This window comes from Salvelinus alpinus, chromosome 18 (genome assembly GCF_045679555.1).
Source record: "Salvelinus alpinus chromosome 18, SLU_Salpinus.1, whole genome shotgun sequence".
Classification (NCBI taxonomy): Eukaryota; Metazoa; Chordata; class Actinopteri; order Salmoniformes; family Salmonidae; genus Salvelinus; species Salvelinus alpinus.
In genome coordinates, this window is record NC_092103.1 from 40,760,510 (window position 1) to 40,786,444 (window position 25,935).

The following is a 25,935-nucleotide window of genomic DNA, read 5'->3' on the forward strand; positions in this document are numbered from 1 at the left end:
AAAACCCGGAAATGGTTCCATTCGTTTTTTCACCATTAATTTTTGCGTCAGGGATTTTAGAACTTCTTCATATAAGGTCTGTGTTTTTTCTAGGTTTACCCTGGCGTGACGTTTTGATAACCACGCAAATCTCTCTCGGACAAGGTAACTTTCGCCTGTAATTACCCCCCAAAAACGAAATGCTAATTAGACGCGGCTATCAAACAGAACTACACATCTTGTGGCAAGCTTTGACGTCATCCCTCAAGGCACATTTCTCTACGCAAACTCATCTCAAGTAGCAAGTAGATATTATAGTCTAATTAGTTTCTTGTGTAAATAATTGAGTGTATTTCTCGTGTGTGTATTTTAAAAAATATATACATTTTTCAAATTACCTAGCTAACTACTTTAGCATGTTTTAATTACTTGAATCTTGGCCTTTGTAGCGAACCAGCTAACCTTAGTACTCTCCGTCGATCAGAAGCAAGGATGGTTCTGTGCTACAGTATATACCAGTTTATAACCACTACTCCGATAAGCACACATGCATTTTATTGTTTTCCGACCTCTGTAAGCGAGAGGCATCACTGGAGCCGTGCGATAAGGTAAGCACTGTTTGCAAGCTGTTAACAAGCCATTTAGGTTAGGTCAAAGATCTGTGGTTAGCTCGGTGCATATGGAAATTTGCTAGATAACCACCGTCTGAAGTTACGTGTACAACGCACGTGGCAAACTAGTCTGACACAGCAGTGAAATTGTACCTTTACAAACATCGTATGTCACAGATTTAAGACCTGAATGTAGAAATCGTGGTCTGCTGGCCAGTGCCCAAAATCTTTAAATGACATCCCTGCATATCATTCCCTTTCAGATGATCCCCCTATCATTGTCGGTCATCCTCAGTGACCTTACGGATGAGGGTTTTAACTTTCCTGTTGAGAATTAGAATCAGAAGTACAGTCATATAGCTCATCGCAATACTTCACCTCTTCAGGCAAAGAGCACCCAAGACTGTCCTGATCATCTAGATAATTCCTCGATCACAGCAGAAATGTGGCCGCAACTTATTTTTAAAATTATTTTGTACATAATGTTGCTGCTACTGTCTCTTATGACCGAAAAGAGCAGCGGTTACTCACCTCGAACTTGTCCAAAAACCAATATTTAACAAGTTCGACACGAAGGAAATACTGCTTTCTCGAGACCAGGCCCAAATCCCTGTCATTTGCGTGAAGAAAATATGGAGAAAAAGGCAGCGGAGGTCGGGCGAGTGAGTAAACCTCCACTACCATCCATACAATTGGCCAACCTGCAATTATTTGAAAATAAAATTGAAGATCTACGATTAAGACTATCCTACCAACGTGACATTAAAAACTGTAATATGTTATGTTTCACTGAGTCGTGGCTGAACGATGACACAGATAATATAGAGCTGGCTGGGTTTTCCATGCATCGGCAGGACAGGGAAACTACGTCTGGTAAGACGAGGGGGTTTCTGTCTATTTGTCAATAACAGCTGGTGCGTGATGTCTAATATTAAAGAAATATCGAGGTATTGCTCGCCTGAGGTAGAGTACCTCATGATAAGCTGTGCAGACCACACTATCTGCCAAGAGAGTTAACATTTATATTATTCGTAGCCGTCTATTTACCACCACAAACCGATGCTGGCACTAAGAACTCACTCAGCAAGCTGTATAAGGCCATAGGCAAACAAGAAAATACTCATCCAGAAGCGGCACTCCTAGTGGTCAGAGACTATAATACAGGCAAACTTAAATCCGTTTACTTAATTTCTACCAGCATGTCACATGTGCAACCAGAGGAACAATATCTCAAGCCCACCTATACTCCACACAGAGACGCATACAAAGCTCTCCCTCGCCCTCCATTTGGCAAATCTGACTAATTCTATCCTCCCGATTCCTGCTTACAAGCGAAAACTAAAGCAGGAAGTACCAGTGACTCGCTCAATACGGAAGTGGTCAGATGACGCGGAGGCTACCCTACAGGACTGTTTTGCTAGCTGTAGTGGGGCTGTAATGGAGCGTGTCGAAAGTTTCATGTTTTTGGTGTTTACATCACCAACAAACTATCATGGTCCAAACACACCAAGACAGTCGTGAAGAGGGCAAAACAACACAACAGCAGACTGAAAAGTTTTGGCATGGGTTCTCAGATCCTCAAAAAGTTATACAGCTGCACCATCGAGAGCATCCTGACCGGTTGCATCACCGGGTAGTGCGTACGGCCCAGTACATCATTGGGGCCAAGCTTCCTGCCATACATGACCTATATACTAAGCGGTGTCAGAGGAAGACCCAAAAATTTGTCAGACTCCAGTCACCCAAGTCATAGACTGTTCTCTCTGCTACCGCACTGCAAGTGGTACCGGAGTGCCAAGTCTAGGACCAAAAGGCTCCATAACAGCTTCTACCCCCAACCCATAAGACTATTGAACAATTCATCAAATGGCCCCCCGGACTATTTACATTGACACCCCCCCTTTGTTTTTATAATGCTGCTACTCGCTGTTTATTATCTAAGCATAGTTACTTTACCTCTACCTACATGTACAAATTACCTCTACTAACCTGTTCCCCCGCACATTGACTAGGTACCGGTACCCCATGTATATAGCCTCGCTACTGTTATTTTATTGTGTTACATTTTTATATTTATTTTTTACTTTAGTTTATTTAGTAAATATTTTCTTAAGTCTTTCCTGTTTTACATTTTTGGTTAAGGGCTTGTAAGTAAGCATTTCACGGTAAGGTCTACACATGTTGTATTCGGGCCCATGTGACAAATAAAATTTGATTTGATTTGAGATGTCCCATCCACATAGTAAGATTTTAGATGTGCAGATAGACCAATCCCAGTCTATTTTACCGTTACTTTAGTCAAGTCTGTGGGTTATGGTATTTTAATGTAAATGTTACCGTTTTAGTAATCAACTTATTAGCTAGCTAGTAAAAGTACCTTTTTTGTGTGTGTGTCTTTCAAATGGGCGGACCGGAAACCCAGTGACGACACTCGGGTCTGTAGCTGCCATTTTCCAGTGGAAAAGAGAAATGGTACCAGAAAAGGTAGGTCATCCATCATGACAGAAGAGGAAGATCCAGACTGTTGATTGGGAAACAAGAACAAACAATGAGGCATGACGATTAGGTGTTGAGTATGATAAATAATGTTTTTTCTGTCCAGATAAAGATGGTGATACAGCATTAAAAAAGACCTACCACTCACCAAATGTCTCTTTGCTTTCCACTCCAACAGGAGTGCATCCCTCAGACTGTATGATGCATGGACATTCTGTGTCAGTGTGATCCGGTTGTGGAGACTACAGCTGATCGAGCATGTGGACGGACAGGTCAGTAACTCATCAAATATGATAGACTATTGTGTAAAACATTGCATTTGTAGATGCATAGAAATTGTGACTTTATGTCCCCTTTTCCCATGTTTTAGACATGAGGCGTGACATGCAGAAACATCAGGCTCACCCCACGAGAAGCAGTAAATGATCAACGCCACCCTCAACAAGGAGATCTGCTGGAAGTGATGTACTCTCACTCTGGGGGTAAGACATCATTTAAACATCACAGATATACATTCCCACTGTGCCCATACAATGCGATGTGAATTGTGTTGTACTACTGTAACGGAGGAGGTGCACTCAGACCATTCTGTGTCAGTGTGATCAGGTCGCAGTTGTAAATGAGAACATGTTCTCAACTGGCCTACCTGGTTAAATAAAGGTGAAATATATATATATTTTTAAAGACCAGCCTTTGTATATGAATTTACGTTAACTACATTACTTCAGTTGGCTGCTTTGACCAAAACTTGAATGTCATATAATCTATTATAGGAGCCTATTGTTTTTGTGTGATCTTTATTCATTGTTCACTTGTTTTTCAAGAATGTCACGTACAGACATGGAAATGGGGCCTTTAGCAAGTAAGGGGTGGGAAATAATTTGAACATCATAGATATAAATTCCCACTGTGCCCATGATAAAGTTAACTACATTACTTTAGTTGGCTTCTTTGAGCAAAATGTGTATGTAATATAACCTATTCTGGGAGCCTAGTGTGTGTGTGTGTATGAACTATGTGGAATATTTTAGGACCGTTGTCTTCCCTGAAAACAGGTACTGACAGGAGGGGCAATATGAGTCTGTCAGAGGTTGACACGATGGATGGGGATGGTGATGGAGGCTTGGTGGTCCACACAACGAAGAAGCAGTGTCCCTTCCAGTGATTATGGAGCTGACCTGGTGCCAGTAAGGATGGTCTTCACGGAAATCCTTCGACTTCACTGCCTCTTCAATGGTAAGGTCCCTTGCACCATAGGAACACTTGACCACCACCACTGCAGACAATCCCAGACCCCGTTACCCAAAGCTCTGACTCCTGCATCTCCAACCCTGTAGCCATTTTGAATGCCTTGATGCCCTCCTCTTCGTTTACAGACATCACCCCATCCAATGACTGATCTGAGGACCCTTTTTAGTAGCGACGGAGGACAAGTGCAGTTTTTCCATAAACTTTTAATTGATCAATTGGGATTTTATTGCTTAATATATCAATCATATAGTGGGAAGGATCCTATACATGTAGACTGTGTGAATGCATGTACCACTGAATAAATAAATACTGTGCCTCTGAAGATTTGCCATATGATTGGTTTCAAATTCATCTCCAGGGATCATAAGGTAAAATAGATCTAAAACAATTGTCATTTAGCCTTTAATTACAATCCCCTTATCCAAACGGATTACTATTTTATCAAGCTCTTATCAGTAGCTCTAATAAATGTGTAAATTACAGTGCTGTTATCGGGGGGGAGGGGGAATATTTTTTCCCACTTGGAACCAACAGGTTCACTTATTAAGGGCTCTATTTAATCCATATTGCGGAAGTTCAGCATTACAGCGTGATTGAAATTTAAAGGCAACGTTCCCACGTTAGTGGAGACTGCATTCCAATCACTGGCCACTTTAATGAATGGATCACTAGTCACTTTAAACAATGCCACTTTAATAATGTTTACATATCTTACATTACTCATATCACATTACTTGTTAGATATTATTGCACTGTAGGAACTAGAAGCACAAGCATTTTGCTACACTCACATTAACATCTGCTAACCGTGTGAATGTGACCAATAACATTTGATTTGCATTCACGGTAAATGCTGTATGTGTTGGCTAAACAGAAATAATCTTTACATTTCTATCGCCCAATCTGTAACATTTCAGCGCTACAGATTGAATGGAGCTCTAAATCAAGGTCAGTTTATGTGTATCTGTAGACACACCTCCATTTCTGTTTTCTCCACCCAAAACAAATAACTGGCTGGTGAATCAGAATTAGTTGGGTAACATAGATAATTAAGATGTCTTATCTGCATAATATGCTTATGTGATATACTTGTTATTAGAATGTATCCCTTTGGACTCTGGTGATGGCAGTTGCACTTCTTCCCTCAGCTGGGGCTCAGCCACCTGGGGCCCAGAGAGGGGAGAGGTCAGGCTTGTCTTTCACATGTCCCTGTTGCTATGCAGAATATCAGAAAGGGAAGAGGACAGGAGGGAACATTGTCTTCATATGTGAATGTGTCTTTACCTATTCTTAAACCATGTGAATGGATGGTGTGATTAATGGGGAACCAATTACTGGTTTCCACAATGTCTGCGCCAGTCACTCCCTCCTTTGGCCTTGGGGGATGTGTGTGGTAGTGTCTGGAGTTGACAATTGATTTATGCCATTGGTCGAGTTGGTGTTCTTGTTTTATGAGTACCAGGAACGAGATCGGAATCCTCGTCTTAGGGACCAAACTGAACGATAATTTATAGCGAATGCTATCTGGCTACGGGATACTCCTTTCTCATTTAAAAAGTCTCACCTTGTGACACATTCTATGTATCTGTTCTCCGTCATGTAGGTTGAAAGGGGTGTATCTTGGCTATAAAAAACCTTTGTACTTTTGTCTCGCCACTCTCAACGGATCATTAGAAATGGTGAATCGTTGACAAGTCATTGCTATTGCAAAGCTCTCATTATTAAAGATTTAGTTTAAGTATAACTCTGACTTGTGTGATAAGTTTGTCTCTCATTTGATAGTAAAGAAATGAACCACCACACTGGCACGTGTTTCCTCATGCTTAAGTTTATTAAGGTCAGAATGTGCACAGAGAGAAACCCACCATGTCAGTGTGACTCTTATGAAAAAGGAATTAAGTTCCATTTACTGGCGTATCTCGGGTCTGAATTCCCCTCTCTAAATATTTTTAAAATACACTATATGTATAAGTATGTGGACACACCTTCATATTAGTGGATTCGGCTATTTCAGGCACACCCGTTGCTGACAGGTGTATAAAATCGAGCACACAGCCATGCAATCTCCATAGACAAACGTTGGCAGTAGAATGGCCTTACTGAAGAGCTCAGTGACTTTCAACGTGACACGTGTCATAGGATTCCACCTTTCCAACAAGTCAGTTCGTCAATTTTTTAAATAAATTGTTTTCTTATGGCTGGGGGCAGTATTGAGTGGCTTGGATGAATAAGGTGCCCAGAGTAAACTGCCTGCTACTCAGTCCCAGAAGCTAAGACATGCATATTATTAGTAGATTTGGATAGAAAACACTCTGAAGTTTCTAAAACTGTTTGAATGATGTCTGTGAGTATAACAGAACTCATATGGCAGGCAAAAACCCGAGAAAAAAATCAAACCAGGAAGTGGGAAATCTAAGGTTTGTAGGTTTGCCTATCCAATATACAGTGTCTTTGGGGTCATATTGTACTTCCTAAGGCTTCCACTTGTTTGATGCTTCTACTGTGAAGAATGAGGGAAGGAAAGCTCTTTGAGTCAGGTGTCTGGCATGAGCTGATCACGCGCGCCCCCGTGAGAGCGACCTGCGTTCCATCGCATTTCTGAAGACAAAGGAATTCCCCGGTTGAAACATTATTGAAGATTTATGTTAAAAACATCCTAAAGATTAATTCTATACATTGTTTGACATGTTTCTACGAACTGTAATGGAATGTTTTGACTTTTCGTCTGACCTGCGCGTCATCAATTTGGATTTTGGAACTAAACGCGCGAACAAAAAGGAGGTATTTGGACATAAATTATGGACGTTATCGAACAAAACAAACATTTATTGTGGAACTGGGATTCCTGGGAGTGCATTCTGATGAAGATCATCAAAGGTAAGTGAATATTTATAATACTATTTCTGACTTCTGTTGACTCCACAACACGGTGGATATCTGTATGTCTTGTTTGGGCTCTGAGCGCTGTACTCAAATTATAGCATGGTGTGCTCTTTCTGTAAAGTTTTTATGAAATCTGACACAGCGGTTGCATTAAGGAGAAGTTTTTCTAAAGTTCCATGTGTAATACTTGTATCTTTTATCAATGTTTATTATGAGTATTTCTGTAAATTGATGTGGCTCTCTGCAAAATCACCGGATGTTTTGGAGGCAAAACATTACTGAACATAACGCGCCAATGTAAACTAAGATTTTTGGATATAAATATGAACTTTATCGAACAAAACATACATGTATTGTGTAACATGAAGTCCTATGAGTGTCATCTGATGAAGATCATCAAAGGTTAGTGATTCATTTTATCTCTTTCTGCTTTTTGTAACTCCTCTCTTTGGCTGGAAAAATTGCTGTTTTTCTGTGACTAGGTACTGACCTAACATAATCGTTTGTGCTTTCGTCGTAAAGCCTTTTGGAAATTGGACACTGTGGTTGGATAAACAACAAGTTTATCTTTAAAATGGTGTAAAATACTTGTATGTTTGAGTAATTTTAATTATGAGATTTCTGTTTGAATTTGGCGTCCTGCACTTTCACTGGCTGTTGTCAAGTCGATCCCGTTAACGGGATCTCAGCCGTAAGAAATTCATGTTCTACCATTAATAAAGATGTTATACATTACAACCTACCATTATGTAAGATGTTATACAATATTTTATACAACCTACCATTATACAATAATATACAACCTACCATTATACAAGATGATATACATTACAACCTACCATTATACAAGATACATACATATGACCTACCATTATACAAGATGTTATACAACCTACCATTACACAAGATGTTATACATTACAACCTACCATTATACAAGATGATATACAACCTACCATTATACAAGATGTTATACAACTTACCATTATACAAGATGTTATACAAGAATCCCATAGGGCGGTGAACAATCGGCCCAGCATCGTCCGGGTTAGGGGAGGATTTGGCCGGGGGGACTTTACTTGCCTAATCGCACTCTAGCGACTCCTTGTGGCAGGCTGGGCGCCTGCAGGCTGACCTCACCAGTTGAACGGTGTTTTCTCCGACACATTGGTGCGGCTGGATTCTGGGTTATGTGGGCGAATGTTAAGAAACACGGTTTGGCAGGTCATGACTCGACCTTCGCCTCCCGAGCCCGTTGGGAAGTTTTAGTGATGAGACAAGATCGAACTTGGGGAGAAAAAGGGTATAAAATACAAAGTAAAATGTGTTATACAACCTACCATGACTCGACCTTCACCTCCCGACCCTGTTGAGGAGTTTTAGCGATGAGACAAGATCGAACTTGGGGAGCAAAAGAGTTTAAAATACAAAGTAAAATGTGTTATACAACCTACCATTGTACAAGATGCTATACATTACAACCTACCATTATACAAGATTATATACAACCTACCATTGTACAAGATGTTATTCTACCTACCATTATACAAGATGTTATACATTACAACCTACCATTATACAATATGTTATACATTACAACCTACCATTACACAATATGTTATACATTACAACCTACCATTATACAAGATGTTATACATTACAACCTACCATTATACAAGATGATATACAACCTACCATTATACTAGATATGCATTACAACCTACCATTATACAATATGTTATACAACCTACCACTATACAAGATGTTATACAACCTACCATTACACAATATGTTATACATTACAACCTACCATTACACAATATGTTATGCATTACAACCTACCATTATACAGGATGTTATACATTACAACCTACCATTGTACAAGATGCTATACATTACAACCTACCATTATACAAGATGCTATACATTACAACCTACCATTATACAAGATGATATACAACCTACCATTGTACAAGATGTTATTCTACCTACCATTATACAAGATGTTATACATTACAACCTACCATTATACAATATGTTATACATTACAACCTACCATTACACAATATGTTATACATTACAACCTACCATTATACAAGATGTTATACATTACAACCTACCATTATACAAGATGATATACAACCTACCATTATACTAGATATGCATTACAACCTACCATTATACAATATGTTATACAACCTACCACTATACAAGATGTTATACAACCTACCATTACACAATATGTTATACATTACAACCTACCATTACACAATATGTTATGCATTACAACCTACAATTATACAGGATGTTATACATTACAACCTACCATTGTACAAGATGCTATACATTACAACCTACCATTATACAAGATGTTATACAACCTACCATTGTACAAGATGCTATACATTACAACCTACCATTATACAAGGTGGTATGCATTACAACCTACCATTTATACAGGATGTTATACATTACAACCTACCATTATACAAGATATACAACCTACCATTATACTAGATATGCATTACAAACTACCATTATACAATATGATATGCATTACAACCTACCATTATACAGGATGATATGCATTACAACCTACCATTATACAAGATTATATACAACCTACCATTGTACAAGATGTTATTCTACCTACCATTATACAAGATGTTATACATTGCAACCTACCATTATACAATATGTTATACATTACAACCTACCATTACACAATATGTTATACATTACAACCTACCATTATACAAGATGTTATACATTACAACCTACCATTATACAAGATGATATACAACCTACCATTATACTAGATATGCATTACAACCTACCATTATACAATATGTTATACAACCTACCACTATACAAGATGTTATACAACCTACCATTACACAATATGTTATACATTACAACCTACCATTACACAATATGTTATACATTACAACCTACCATTACACAATATGTTATGCATTACAACCTACCATTATACAGGATGTTATACATTACAACCTACCATTGTACAAGATGCTATACATTACAACCTACCATTATACAAGATGCTATACATTACAACCTACCATTATACAAGATGATATACAACCTACCATTGTACAAGATGTTATTCTACCTACCATTATACAAGATGTTATACATTACAACCTACCATTATACAATATGTTATACATTACAACCTACCATTACACAATATGTTATACATTACAACCTACCATTATACAAGATGTTATACATTACAACCTACCATTATACAAGATGATATACAACCTACCATTATACTAGATATGCATTACAACCTACCATTATACAATATGTTATACAACCTACCACTATACAAGATGTTATACAACCTACCATTACACAATATGTTATACATTACAACCTACCATTACACAATATGTTATGCATTACAACCTACAATTATACAGGATGTTATACATTACAACCTACCATTGTACAAGATGCTATACATTACAACCTACCATTATACAAGATGTTATACAACCTACCATTGTACAAGATGCTATACATTACAACCTACCATTATACAAGGTGGTATGCATTACAACCTACCATTATACAGGATGTTATACATTACAACCTACCATTATACAAGATATACAACCTACCATTATACTAGATATGCATTACAAACTACCATTATACAATATGATATGCATTACAACCTACCATTTTACAGGATGATATGCATTACAACCTACCATTATACTAGATATACATTACAACCTACCATTATGCAAGATGATATGCATTACAACCTACCATTATACAAGATGATATGCATTACAACCTACCATTATACAGGATACATTACAACCTACCATTATACAAGATGATATACAACCTACCATTATGCAAGATGATATGCATTACAACCTACCATTATACAAGATGATATGCATTACAACCTACCATTATACAGGATACATTACAACCTACCATTATACAGGATGATATGCATTACAACCTACCATTATACTAGATATACATTACAACCTACCATTATACAAGATGATATACAACCTACCATTATACTAGATATGCATTACAACCTACCATTATACAATATGTTATACAACCTACCACTATACAAGATGTTATGCAACCTACCATTGTACAAGATGATTTATACCCTACCATTATACAACATGTTATACAACCTACCATTATACAATATGTTATACAACCTACCATTATACAATATGTTATTCTATCTACCATTATACAAGATGATATACAACCTACCATTATACAACATGTTATACAACCTACCATTATACAAGATGTTATACAACCTACCATTATACAAGATGTTATTCTATCTACCATTATACAAGATGTTATACAACCTACCATAAACAAGATGCTATACAACCTACCATTATACAAGATGTTATTCTATCTACCATTATACAAGATGTTATTCTACCTACCATTATACAAGATGTTATACAACCTACCATTATACCAGATGTTATTCTACCTACCATTATACAAGATGTTATTCTACCTACCATTATACAAGATGTTATACAACCTACCATTATACAAGATGTTATTCTACCTACCATTATACAATATGTTATTCTACCTACCATTATACAAGATGTTATTCTACCTACCATTATACAAGATGTTATACAACCTACCATTATACAAGATGTTATTCTATCTACCATTATACAAGATGATATACAACCTACCATTATACAAGATGTTATACAACCTACCATTGTGCAAGATGTTATTCTATCTACCGTTATACAAGATGTTATTCTATCTACCATTATACAACATGTTATACAACCTACCATTATACAAGATTTTATACAATCTACCATTATACAATATGTTATTCTATCTACCATTATACAAGATGATATACAACCTACCATTATACAACATGTTATACAACCTACCATTATACAAGATGTTATTCTATCTACCATTATACAAGATGTTATACAACCTACCATAAACAAGATGCTATACAACCTACCATTATACAAGATGTTATTCTATCTACCATTATACAAGATGTTATTCTACCTACCATTATACAAGATGTTATACAACCTACCATTATACCAGATGTTATTCTACCTACCATTATACAAGATGTTATTCTACCTACCATTATACAAGATGTTATACAACCTACCATTATACAAGATGTTATTCTACCTACCATTATACAAGATGTTATTCTACCTACCATTATACAAGATGTTATTCTACCTACCATTATACAAGATGTTATACAACCTACCATTATACAAGATGTTATTCTACCTACCATTATACAAGATGTTATACATTACAACCTACCATTATACAATATTTTATACATTACAACCTACCATTACACAATATGTTATACATTACAACCTACCATTATACAAGATGTTATACATTACAACCTACCATTATACAAGATGTTATACATTACAACCTACCATTATACAAGATGATATACATTACAACCTACCATTATACAAGATGATATACAACCTACCATTATACTAGATATGCATTACAACCTACCATTATACAATATGTTATACAACCTACCACTATACAAGATGTTATACAACCTACCATTACACAATATGTTATACATTACAACCTACCATTACACAATATGTTATGCATTACAACCTACAATTATACAGGATGTTATACATTACAACCTACCATTGTACAAGATGCTATACATTACAACCTACCATTATACAAGATGTTATACAACCTACCATTGTACAAGATGCTATACATTACAACCTACCATTATACAAGATGATATACAACCTACCATAAACAAGATGCTATACAACCTACCATTAAACAAGATGCTATACAACCTACCATTATACAAGATGCTATACAACCTACCATTATACAAGATGTTATTCTACCTACCATTATACAAGATGTTATACAACCTACCATTATACAAGATGTTATTCTATCTACCATTATACAATATGTTATTCTACCTACCATTATACAATATGTTATACAACCTACCATAAACAAGATGCTATACAACCTACCATTATACAAGATGCTATACAAGATGTTATTCTATCTACCATTATACAAGATGTTATTCTACCTACCATTATACAATATGTTATACAACCTACCATAAACAAGATGCTATACAACCTACCATTATACAAGATGTTATTCTACCTACCATTATACAATATGTTATACAACCTACCATAAACAAGATGCTATACAACCTACCATTATACAAGATGTTATTCTACCTACCATTATACAAGATGTTATTCTACCTACCATTATACAATATGTTATACAACCTACCATAAACAAGATGCTATACAACCTACCATTATACAAGATGTTATTCTATCTACCATTATACAAGATGTTATACAACCTACCATTATACAAGATGTTATTCTACCTACCATTATACAATATGTTATACAACCTACCATTATACAAGATGTTATTCTATCTACCATTATACAAGATGTTATACAACCTATCATTATACAATATGTTATACAACCTACCATTATACAAGATGTTATTCTATCTACCATTATACAATATGTTATTCTACCTACCATTATACAATATGTTATACAACCTACCATAAACAAGATGCTATACAACCTACCATTATACAAGATGTTATTCTACCTACCATTATACAATATGTTATACAACCTACCATAAACAAGATGCTATACAACCTACCATTATACAAGATGTTATTCTACCTACCATTATACAATATGTTATACAACCTACCATTATACAATATGTTATACAACCTACCATAAACAAGATGCTATACAACCTACCATTATACAATATGTTATTATATCTACCATTATACAATATGTTATTCTACCTACCATTATACAATATGTTATTCTACCTACCATTATACAATATGATATACAGTCTACCATAAACAAGATGCTATACAACCTACCATTATACAAGATGTTATTCTACCTACCATTATACAAGATGTTATTCTACCTACCATTATACAAGATGTTATACAACCTACCATTATACAAGATGTTATTCTATCTACCATTATACAAGATGTTATACAACCTATCATTATACAATATGTTATACAACCTACCATTATACAAGATGTTATTCTATCTACCATTATACAATATGTTATTCTACCTACCATTATACAATATGTTATACAACCTACCATAAACAAGATGCTATACAACCTACCATTATACAAGATGTTATTCTACCTACCATTATACAATATGTTATACAACCTACCATAAACAAGATGCTATACAACCTACCATTATACAAGATGTTATTCTACCTACCATTATACAATATGTTATACAACCTACCATTATACAATATGTTATACAACCTACCATAAACAAGATGCTATACAACCTACCATTATACAAGATGTTATTCTATCTACCATTATACAAGATGTTATTCTACCTACCATTATACAAGATGTTATACAACCTACCATTATACAAGATGTTATTCTACCTACCATTATACAAGATGTTATACAACCTACCATTATACAATATGTTATTCTATCTACCATTATACAAGATGTTATACAACCTACCATTATACAAGATGTTATTCTACCTACCATTATACAATATGTTATACAACCTACCATTATACAATATGTTATACAACCTACCATAAACAAGATGCTATACAACCTACCATTATACAATATGTTATTATATCTACCATTATACAATATGTTATTCTACCTACCATTATACAATATGTTATTCTACCTACCATTATACAATATGATATACAGTCTACCATAAACAAGATGCTATACAACCTACCATTATACAAGATGTTATTCTACCTACCATTATACAAGATGTTATTCTACCTACCATTATACAAGATGTTATTCTACCTACCATTATACAAGATGTTATACAACCTACCATTATACAAGATGTTATTCTATCTACCATTATACAAGATGTTATACAACCTATCATTATACAATATGTTATACAACCTACCATTATACAATATGTTATTCTACCTACCATTATACAATATGTTATACAACCTACCATAAACAAGATGCTATACAACCTACCATTATACAAGATGTTATTCTACCTACCATTATACAATATGTTATACAACCTACCATAAACAAGATGCTATACAACCTACCATTATACAAGATGTTATTCTACCTACCATTATACAATATGTTATACAACCTACCATTATACAATATGTTATACAACCTACCATAAACAAGATGCTATACAACCTACCATTATACAATATGTTATTATATCTACCATTATACAATATGTTATTCTACCTACCATTATACAATATGTTATTCTACCTACCATTATACAATATGATATACAGTCTACCATAAACAAGATGCTATACAACCTACCATTATACAAGATGTTATTCTACCTACCATTATACAAGATGTTATTCTACCTACCATTATACAAGATGTTATACAACCTACCATTATACAAGATGTTATTCTATCTACCATTATACAAGATGTTATACAACCTACCATTATACAAGATGTTATTCTACCTACCATTATACAAGATGCTATACAACCTACCATTATACAAGATGTTTTTCTATCTACCATTATACAAGATGTTATTCTACCTACCATTATACAATATGTTATACAACCTACCATAAACAAGATGCTATACAACCTACCATTATACAAGATGTTATTCTACCTACCATTATACAAGATGTTATTCTACCTACCATTATACAATATGTTATACAACCTACCATAAACAAGATGCTATACAACCTACCATTATACAAGATTCTATGCAATCTACCTTTATACAGAGCCTGATGGTCTTCCACATCTATGAACACATCATTATTAATGAACTGATAGACCCCTGACTAACGTTAAATGAGTCTCTTAAGAATGACACTCGCTGAGATAAACATTGGTATTAATGTCTGCTTTCCTCCAACCAGAGATATCAGCAATAAGCTATGTACCTTCTATAGACCCATGTCACTGTTAAATTGATGTGGTAAGATTCAGGGTGAATACATTATTCATTGGGGTTGCTGTAAATGAGAATGTGCTCTCACTCAGTCAACTTACCTGATAAACTTGCCTTGTTCCGTTCAGCTGCTAGTGAAGCAAAAGTGCCCAATGGTACATCTCCAGCGAATTATGTTCGGGTGCATGTCCAGGGAACTCTTTTCTGGTGTATCTTCCTTGACACGGATTGAATGTAGCCCTAAAATACGGTACATTTTCAGACAATCTATTATATCTTCCTCTATAGACTCTTGGCCCAGCACTACAGCCCCATGAACTGCGATTTGAGGTCTGTCAGTTCCGTTTATTCATCACAAGATGGCGCTACTGATCAGCAAGCATGGAGAAAACTCAACATACACCTCTCTCATCACCTTCATCTACTGTGCTTCACTCTTGGTTCACTCGTACTGTTGGGACATGCCTTTGATGGCCGCACCGCGTTGCCATCTCACTTCTGACACCAATGTGGAGAATTCTACAAGTTTGCTAGGCGTTGTACTGAGGTCACTACAACAGTCTTTAACAGTCCTTCTACACTGCAGTATGGTCAGATTAAATTATGAATTTACTCATAATCATTTGTTTTTGTTCATTGAGCTCATGATAAATTTGTTAATTGAGCTCTAGTGCTTTAATAACTCTGAAATAAAAACACAGAGACATTTTTTTTAAACTAGGCAAGACAGTTAAGAACAAATTCTTATTTACAATGACAGCCTTCCCCGGCCAAACCCTAAACCAGACGACGCTGGGCCAATTGTGCGCTGCCCTATGGGACTCCCAATCACGGCCGGTTGTGATACAGCCTGGAATGGAACCAGGGTCTGTAGTGACGGCTCTAGCACTGAGATGCAGTGTCTTAGACCGCTGCACCACACAGGAACCTTGATCAACCCATGCTTTTATTTATCTGTTGCATATAAAAAGTAGTATTTTCTCCTTTATATTTACGACTGAGGTTCAAAGCGTGATCTACAGCTCCACCCAAGTGACAGTTGGAGACGAGATCCATGAAAATACAACAATCCTTTTTTGTGTGAAGATGAGGGGACAGATTGGCAATCTGAAGACTAAAGGACAAATAAAGCATAATTTGAAACTTTTCAGTTAAAAGTGTCCCTTTGTATGTCATCAAAAATACAATAATAATGAATAATAATTGCCACCATCAGGTTTGGCCCAGTGCTGTTAAAATCTACATATGTGTCAGAGAGGTGACTATTTCTAGAGCGATGCTGCAATGAGACACTGCATCGCCACCTGGATCATATTCCTTGTGGATCATCAACAGGAACCATAGAAATGCAACTAGAAACGTAATGTATACAAAGGACACACATGTCTCTCAACTGAAATTGAGAGCCATGTCCACTCTGAACATTACATGTATATATGCAAGGTATATGCAAGGTTCATCATGCTATACCTGCTATCTTCTGTCAGCCAAAGTATCTGGCTATTGCTTTTTCCTAAGAGTTTACTTAGCTAAATGTGTTTGTATCGCTTTTTCCTAAGAGTTGACTTAGGAAAAAGCCATACAAACACATTTAGCTAAGAGTTGACTTAGCTAAATGTGTTTGTATTGCTTTTTCCTGAGTAGACGTAGATGTTAGCTAGTCACTTTAATAATGACATTTTAATAATGTTTACATATCTTGCATTACTCATCTCATATGCATATACTGTATTCTATACTATCTATTGCAACTTAGCCTGTGCCGCTCTGTCATTGCTCATCTTTATATTTATATATTCTTATTCCATTCCTTTACCTAGATTTGTGTGTATTAGGTATTTTTGCGGAATTGTTAGATATTACTTGTTAGATTTTGCTGCACTGTCGGAACTAGAAGCACAAGCATTTTGCTACACTCGCAATAACATCTGCTAACCATGTGTATGTGACCAATAAAATGTTATGTTATTTTATTTGTTGTTTGTATTGCATTTGACTGCGTTGAATACTGTGTGTAGATCCAAGAAGGTGTGGGTTTCATGACTACAGGAGTGTTTCTACATACCCTGCCCAGAAACTGCAGCCACAGATTAACAAAGGAGAATGAATGTCTTAGCCCCAGCACTTTCTACAGTAAGCGTCAGCACAGAGACCATGTATGGGTTGAAATGCCCTGCCATAAAACGTATGTCTCTCTAAAGCAGATGTAAGAGGAAAAATGCGTACTCACACACACAACCATGTACAATCGTAGACCCCCCCCCAGGGGACAAATACCAGTGGTGTTATGTTTTTTTTCTCCCTTCTCCTGGGTCGTATTCATTAGTGAACATCGTAGCAAAATGTTTTGAAACGGAAAACGAAAACACATCTTCCTTGTTGGAAAAGTTTAAGTAGTTCCTCCCTGTTTCAGTCTGTTTTCTTCTGTTTGGTGCCTAGTGAATACAACCCTGGTATCGTTAGGCTCACTCCCCTGGTGTCCCTATGAAAAAGCTCTGAGGTGACGTTTCATTTAATTTCATTCACTTTTATCATTTTTGTACAGAAGAGATTTATACATTGGGTAAGTATGGATCATAATAAACATTCTCTCAACAAGAGGTTTTCCAAATACACCAACACCATCGGATGATAGAGTAAGAATCCGTCATTTACAGAATGCAACACTACAATATGTACAGCTTAATAAATACATGGTTGTAAACAGAGACAAATGAGAAAAATCCATTAACAGGTAAGGTCGTCTGGTGAGGCAAGCAACAAAAAAACACAACAAAAAGATGGCCCGAGAAATGAAATTGTAAAGAAATATACCATTACCCAATAATAAAATATTAACATTTTTACTTTAAAATCCAGGTTCAAGTCTTTTCAATGTGGACATGTTTCATTTTTTCCCCCATGTATGACAGAAGAGTTGATTATACGCATAGAAATATAATGGCTATAGAGTGACTATTATAGTCATTGTATTTCTATGGTCTACGTACATCATATCACCAGAACAGGAACAAAGAGTGTATTTTGCGAGTCCACATGTTGTTACGCTACAGGTTGTGCATTCTACAGTGCCGTCTTACTTAGGATGGCCAAACTGTGACAAAAACAAAGAATCCATGGCAACACGATTAACCACCTGTGTCTATATAATGCATTCATAGAGCCTTCTTTCACACCCATAATTGACTATAATAATGGGCTTTTCCCGGTTAAATATAGGTTTAATAAAACATATATTTTTTATAAGCATTCATAACAGCTCATAACTCCTTAAATAGCCTTTATGAGGCTTCATAATGCATTACTACATGTGACTCAAAGACAGTGTTACCAAATCAATAAATATAAATAAAGAAATATTAAAACCCAACACAGAAACCACCTGACTTAATGGTGTGTGCTGCATTGTGCAAGTCCAGCAGGGGAGAAGAAGTTGTTTTGGCAAAAATATAAAAGCAATTTAGGGGTTGAAATGACATGTCATCCATATCTAGTCCTTCCCCTGAAAATGGAAAATATATTGCAATATGAAAGCTAAAACATAAAGCATCTGCAATTACTGTGCTACTACTTCAATTTAGTGGAATTATTTCCCGAATACCATGGATTATATGGGATTGTGTCCTCATATGAGGCATGGCATGTATGGAAGAGTCTGTTAATGGTTTTGATGCTAGCAGTACAGTTATATACATATACACACATACCTATGAACTATTCAAATATGAAAGGTAGATTTTAAAACTATGCAGGTGATTCTCAATGTCCAATGTGAAATCCAATAAGACAAAATAATAATAATATTGGGAAAAAAACAAAGGCAAATATTGTCAAAGTGTTTGTCATTTTAGTAATCCTTATTGGATGGATGCTAGAGAGTTGAAATAGGCCAATTGAAGAGAGACGTGGGATACTGATGTATTACAACACAAAGGGTCAGATCCAGAGCCCATACAACACAACCAGGTATACATGTGTTGGAACACTTTAGAATACAGTCACTATTTTCATGTGACAAATATTTCTATTTTTTTTGCAATACATACAGAGTGTACATGAATACAACCTTGTTATTTGTTTTGTGTAAAACATCAGTTTTATCATTAGCTCAAGTCCCTTTGTACTTCAGATGAATAAAGTTTTTAAATGATGAAATATAGAAGATATAGCCATGTGACTATAAGCTAAAGTGTTACAGATATCACTGATGAGTGTTTATGGAAGCTAACTGAAGGTCAATGAGGGTTATGCATAATCCTTAACAGCTGAGAAAAATGTACCACCTATTTAAAAACAGATTTAACAATGTGTAGATAGACTGGAGAGTACTATTTGGATAGTATATTTGGTTGGATAGAACTAAATCACTACATACTCAGGATGTTAACAAGACCTACCATGTCATATTTAAATGGAAACATGGCCTACGTATATTATATACAATTATTATGTTCTTAAGGTCATTAGTTACCAGCTTCTTTCTGCTTTGAAAAATAAAAAGAGGTGGTACATTTAAAGCTGCAATAAAGTTAGAACCCCAACACTCTCAAACAGAAAACCACGCATGTTCATCTGAGATGCCCCTATCTGAAATACCTGGGTGTGAAGATGAAGGAGAGCAAAAGAAAGCAGACTGAGTATAGAGAGCTTAGTCACATCCACTCAGGACAAGCACACATTCTCAGAAAGACCACACGCATTATTTTATGGCATAACATATCTCTTCTAAAAAAAAAATCAAGTTTCAATGGATGCAATATATGACAAAGAAGATTTAATTGAACATCTTCCTCCGCTCTTTTCTCTCTCTCTCTCTCTCTCTCTCTCTGTCTCTCTCTCTCTCACTCTCTCCATTAACAAAAGTTATCTACAAAAAGATTTCAGTTTTACTACAATACAAAAACTGAGGAGTCAAAAACAGCGTTTTCTACCAGTCTTGTTTCAAGGAAGACTTGAACTTTAGAAAAAAAGGTCTCTTTGAAATCCTCTTGCAAAGTATGTCTTTGTCTGTCTCTCCCTATAATATCCCTCATTGGTTTTTCAGATGGTATTAGTGGACTGGGGTCACCTTGCAGTTCAGAGGTCACCTTGCAATCCATCTTTCCCCCATCTGGCTGTCCTCCCATGATGCTACAGTTAGGACTGTTCCAAGCATCTTGGGTGTTGCCCATGTGCTCAGTTTTGGAGTCAAAGAACACTTTCTGTTTACTTCCTGCATTGACAGGAAGTGGTAGGAGATAGAGGAGAGGCGGGAGGTGGAGATTGGCCTTTGAACTCAAGGCGCCACCTCGCTCCCTATAGGCCGAACGAACCAAAAAGGTAAACAAAAAAGGAGGCAAGAAAGTCGACTAAAATATTCCTGAGTGTAAAAGTGTGGAGCTCCAAGGGAGGGAGTCCTGGGGGGAGGGGAGGTGTGGGGTCTGTGCCCCCATATCGCCTCCAGGTGGAGTGGAGTGAGGAGAAGACTGGGATTGAGGAGTGCAATGTGCGCTTTGGAACTCTCGATGACGCCACATCACCAACATTGTGGCGATTACTAGTATTCACCTCGTCCCTTGATTCGCCGTTGTAACGCAACAGTCTCTCTCTCGCAGTTTGGCAACCCGCGCAGTTTCCACTACTGCTATGTATCGGCCGCTCTTTGCTTCTCCTCGCCCTCCTCCCCTTCCCCGTCTCCCTCCTCATCCTCCTCCTCCAACTCCGCCATACTTGGTTCCCTGCGTACCCCTTCACTCTCCTCCACCTCCTCTACCACTACCACCTCCTCCTCCTCCTCCTCCTCCACCTCCTCTTCCGGCTGCTCGTCCAACGGGATCTCCGTGGATTCCGAGTCCTGCGTGCAGAGCGTTTTCGAGTTACAACTATTCTCCTCGTCTTCTTCTGGTTGACTTCCACTGTCTTTCTCCGTGTCCGACTCTCCGTCTTCTTCCAGGGTGAGCTCGAACTGGAACTTGTCCCCTCCGGGGGGACGTCCGCTGCCGTCGTCGGCTTCGTCCGGGGCGGGCGAGGGGCTCTGGGGGATGATGCTCTGGTACCACTCCCTGTTGTCCTCCAGAGTGTCCAGGATGTCCTGAGCGTCAGGATGCACCAGATCAGCCCAGGTCTCCCACAGAGGGTGGACGATGTAGTCGATGAACCCCACCTGGAGAGGGGGAGGAGGAAGGAGAAAGGAGGGAAAATAAAATGAATATCAGCTTGTTGTGCTTAAATAATTTGTCTGGACTGATATAAACTTGCTTTGTGTGTGTGTGTGTGTGTGTGTGTGTGTGTGTGTGTGTGTGTGTGTGTGTGTGTGTGTGTGTGTGTGTGTGTGTGTGTGTGTGTGTGTGTGTGTGTGTGTGTGTGTATATATATATATATACAGTGGGGAGAACAAGTATTTGATACACTGCCGATTTTGCAGGTTTTCCTACTTACAAAGCATGTAGAGGTCTGTAATTTTTATCATAGGTACACTTCAACTGTGAGAGACGGAATCTAAAACAAAAATCCAGAAAATCACATTGTATGATTTTTAAGTAATTCATTTGCATTTTATTGCATGACATAAGTATTTGATCACCTACCAACCAGTAAGAATTCCGGCTCTCACAGACCTGTTAGTTTTTCTTTAAGAAGCCCTCCTGTTCTCCACTCATTACCTGTATTAACTGCACCTGTTTGAACTCGTTACCTGTATAAAAGACACCTGTCCACACACTCAATCAAACAGACTCCAACCTCTCCACAATGGCCAAGACCAGAGAGCTGTGTAAGGACATCAGGGATAAAATTGTAGACCTGCACAAGGCTGGGATGGGCTACAGGACAATAGGCAAGCAGCTTGGTGAGAAGGCAACAACTGTTGGCGCAATTATTAGAAAATAGAAGAAAATAGAAGAAGTTCAAGATGATGGTCAATCACCCTCGGTCTGGGGCTCCATGCAAGATCTCACCTCGTGGGGCATCAATGATCATGAGGAAGGTGAGGGATCAGCCCAGAACTACACGGCAGGACCTGGTCAATGAGCTGAAGAGAGCTGGGACCACAGTCTCAAAGAAAACCATTAGTAACACACTACGCCGTCATGGATTAAAATCCTGCAGCGCACACAAGGTCCCCCTGCTCAAGCAGGCGCATGTCCAGGCCCGTCTGAAGTTTGCCAATGACCATCTGGATGATCCAGAGGAGGAATGGGAGAAGGTCATGTGGTCTGATGATTCAAAAATAGAGCTTTTTGGTCTAAACTCCACTCGCCGTGTTTGGAGGAAGAAGAAGGATGAGTACAACCCCAAGAACACCATCCCAACCGTGAAGCATGGAGGTGGAAACATCATTCTTTGGGGATGCTTTTCTGCAAAGGGGACAGGACGACTGCACCGTATTGAGGGGAGGGTGGATGGGGCCATGTATTGCGAGATCTTAGCCAACAACCTCCTTCCCTCAGTAAGAGCATTGATGATGGGTCGTGGCTGGGTCTTCCAGCATGACAACGACCCGAAACACACAGCCAGGGCAACTAAGGAGTGGCTCCGTAAGAAGTATCTCAAGGTCCTGGAGTGGCCTAGCCAGTCTCCAGACCTGAACCCAATAGAAAATCTTTGGAGGGAGCTGAAAGTCCGTATTGCCCAGCGACAGCCCCGAAACCTGAAGGATCTGGAGAAGGTCTGTATGGAGGAGTGGGCCAAAATCCCTGCTGCAGTGTGTGCAAACCTGGTCAAGAACTACAGGAAACTTATGATCTCTGTAATTGCAAACAAAGGATTCTGTACCAAATATTAAGTTCTGCTTTTCTGATGTATCAAATACTTATGTCATGCAATAAAATGCGAATTAATTACTTAAAAATCATACAATGTGATTTTCGGGATTTTTTTTTTAGATTCCGTCTCTCACAGTTGAAGTGTACCTATGATAAAAATTACAGACCTCTACATGCTTTGTAAGTAGGAAAATCTGCAAAATCGGCAGTGTATCAAATACTTGTTCTCCCCACTGTATATATATTGTATGTGTGTACTGCACTTACCTGGCTCTTCTGTACAGAGGCGTTGTGTTTGTCACACATGGGGCTGATCTCCATGCCTCTCTCCCTCTCCCTGTCCCCCTGGCTGAAGAACTCTTCCATGATGCGGTCGGTCCACTGGCGGTACAGCTGCAGGGGCTTGGTAGGGTTACTGAGATCCGCACAATGCACCATGTTCTGGAGGACCTGAGAGTGGGTGAAGAGAGATCTAGAATTTAAAACCCCAGTCCTCACATTTACTGAGGGAGCGTGCAATTGGCATTCTGAGTGCTGGAATGTCCACCTGAGCTGTTGCCAGAGAATTGAATGTTGATTTCTCAACCATAAGCCCCCTCCAACATAATTTTATAGAATTTGGCAGTACGTCCAACCGGCCTCACAACTGCAGACCACATGTAACCACGCCAGCCCAGGACCTCCACACCTGGCTTCTTCACCTGCATAATCGTCTGAGACCAGCCACCCGGACAGCTGATGAACCAAAGAATTTGAAACAGTCTTAGGGAAGCTCATCTGTGTGCTCGTCGTCCTCACCAAGTTCTTGACCTGACTGCAGTTTGGCGTCGTAATCGACTTCGGTGGGCAAATGCTCACCTTCGATGGCCACTGGCACGCTGGAGAAGTGTGCTCTTCATGGATGAATCCGGGTTTCAACTGTATCGGGCAGATGGCAGACAGCGTATGGCGTCGTGTTGGCGAGCGGTTTGCTGATGTCAACAGTGTGAACAGAGTGCCCCATAGTGGCATTGGGGTTATGGTATGGGCAGGCATAAGCTACGGACAACGAACACAATTGCATTTTATCGATGGCAATTTGAATGTACAGAGATACCATGACAAGATCCTGAGGCTCATTTTCGTGACATTCATCCGCCAGCATCATCTCATGTTTCAGCATGGTAATGCACGGCCCCATGTCACAAGGACTTGTCCACAATTCCCAGTTCTTCCATGGCCTGCATACTCACCAGACATGTCACCCATTGAGCATGTTTGGGATGCTCTGGACAGCGTGTTGCAGTTCCCGCTATTTCCAACAACTTCGCACAGCCATTGAAGAGGAGCGGGACAACATTCCACAGGCCACAATCAACAGCCTGATCAAGTCTATGTGAAGGAGATGTGTTGTTCTGCATGAGGCGGTCACACCAGATATTGACTGGTTTCTAATCCACACCCTCACCTTTTTTCTAAGGGATCTGTGACCAACAGATGCATACTGTATCTGTATTCCCAGTCATGTGAAATCCATAGATTAGAACCTAATGAATCTTTGAAATTGTTGCATGTTGCGTTTATATTTTTATTCAGTGTATATACACCTGCAAAAGAACAACGGTTAAAAGGTCAACTGCAAACCTCTGGCGTCATGCTGCACATAAAACATTCTAGAGAGAGCGAGAGAGAGCACTGGTGTTTCCCTCTGCCCCATGGCAACAACACCATTGAGAGAGAGAGAAATAGATAAAAAGATGGAGGGAGGAAGAGGATGAGAGAGTCAGGTAAAGATGTATTTTTATGGTAACTAAAAATATGTATTTTTAGAGTCAGTATACAACCTGACCACGATTACAAAAAAAAGGTTGTTTGAATCAGTTTTGCCTGC

At 38.0% G+C, this 25,935-nt stretch overlaps 1 protein-coding gene and 1 long non-coding RNA gene across 11 annotated transcripts in view; one reads left to right on the forward strand and one right to left on the reverse strand.

Annotated features, from left to right (window-relative positions):
* The first annotated feature begins 14 nt into the window (after window positions 1-14).
* On the forward strand, window positions 15-4,659 carry LOC139544335 (uncharacterized). 3 transcript variants are annotated; one of them, XR_011668848.1, is made up of 7 exons: window positions 15-144; window positions 429-587; window positions 3,013-3,074; window positions 3,265-3,358; window positions 3,457-3,568; window positions 4,142-4,322; window positions 4,463-4,659. It is a non-coding gene; the product is annotated as an uncharacterized lncRNA (long non-coding RNA). The 3 variants fall into 3 exon arrangements; XR_011668849.1 differs by having other exon boundaries at window positions 62-144; window positions 558-587; XR_011668847.1 differs by lacking the exon at window positions 15-144 and having other exon boundaries at window positions 229-587.
* Window positions 4,660-18,819: 14,160 nt separating this feature from the next.
* LOC139544336 (3',5'-cyclic-AMP phosphodiesterase 4D-like) overlaps window positions 18,820-25,935 on the reverse strand; it is a 335,143-nt gene continuing 328,027 nt past the window's right edge. For all 8 annotated transcript variants that reach the window (XM_071351319.1, XM_071351324.1, XM_071351323.1 and 5 more), the window contains 2 exons: window positions 24,333-24,515; window positions 18,820-22,465 (listed from right to left, as the gene is read on the reverse strand). In XM_071351319.1, coding sequence (XP_071207420.1) covers window positions 21,947-22,465; window positions 24,333-24,515 — 702 coding nt within the window. In that variant the 3' untranslated portion in view covers window positions 18,820-21,946. The remainder of the gene's footprint in view (window positions 22,466-24,332; window positions 24,516-25,935) is intronic.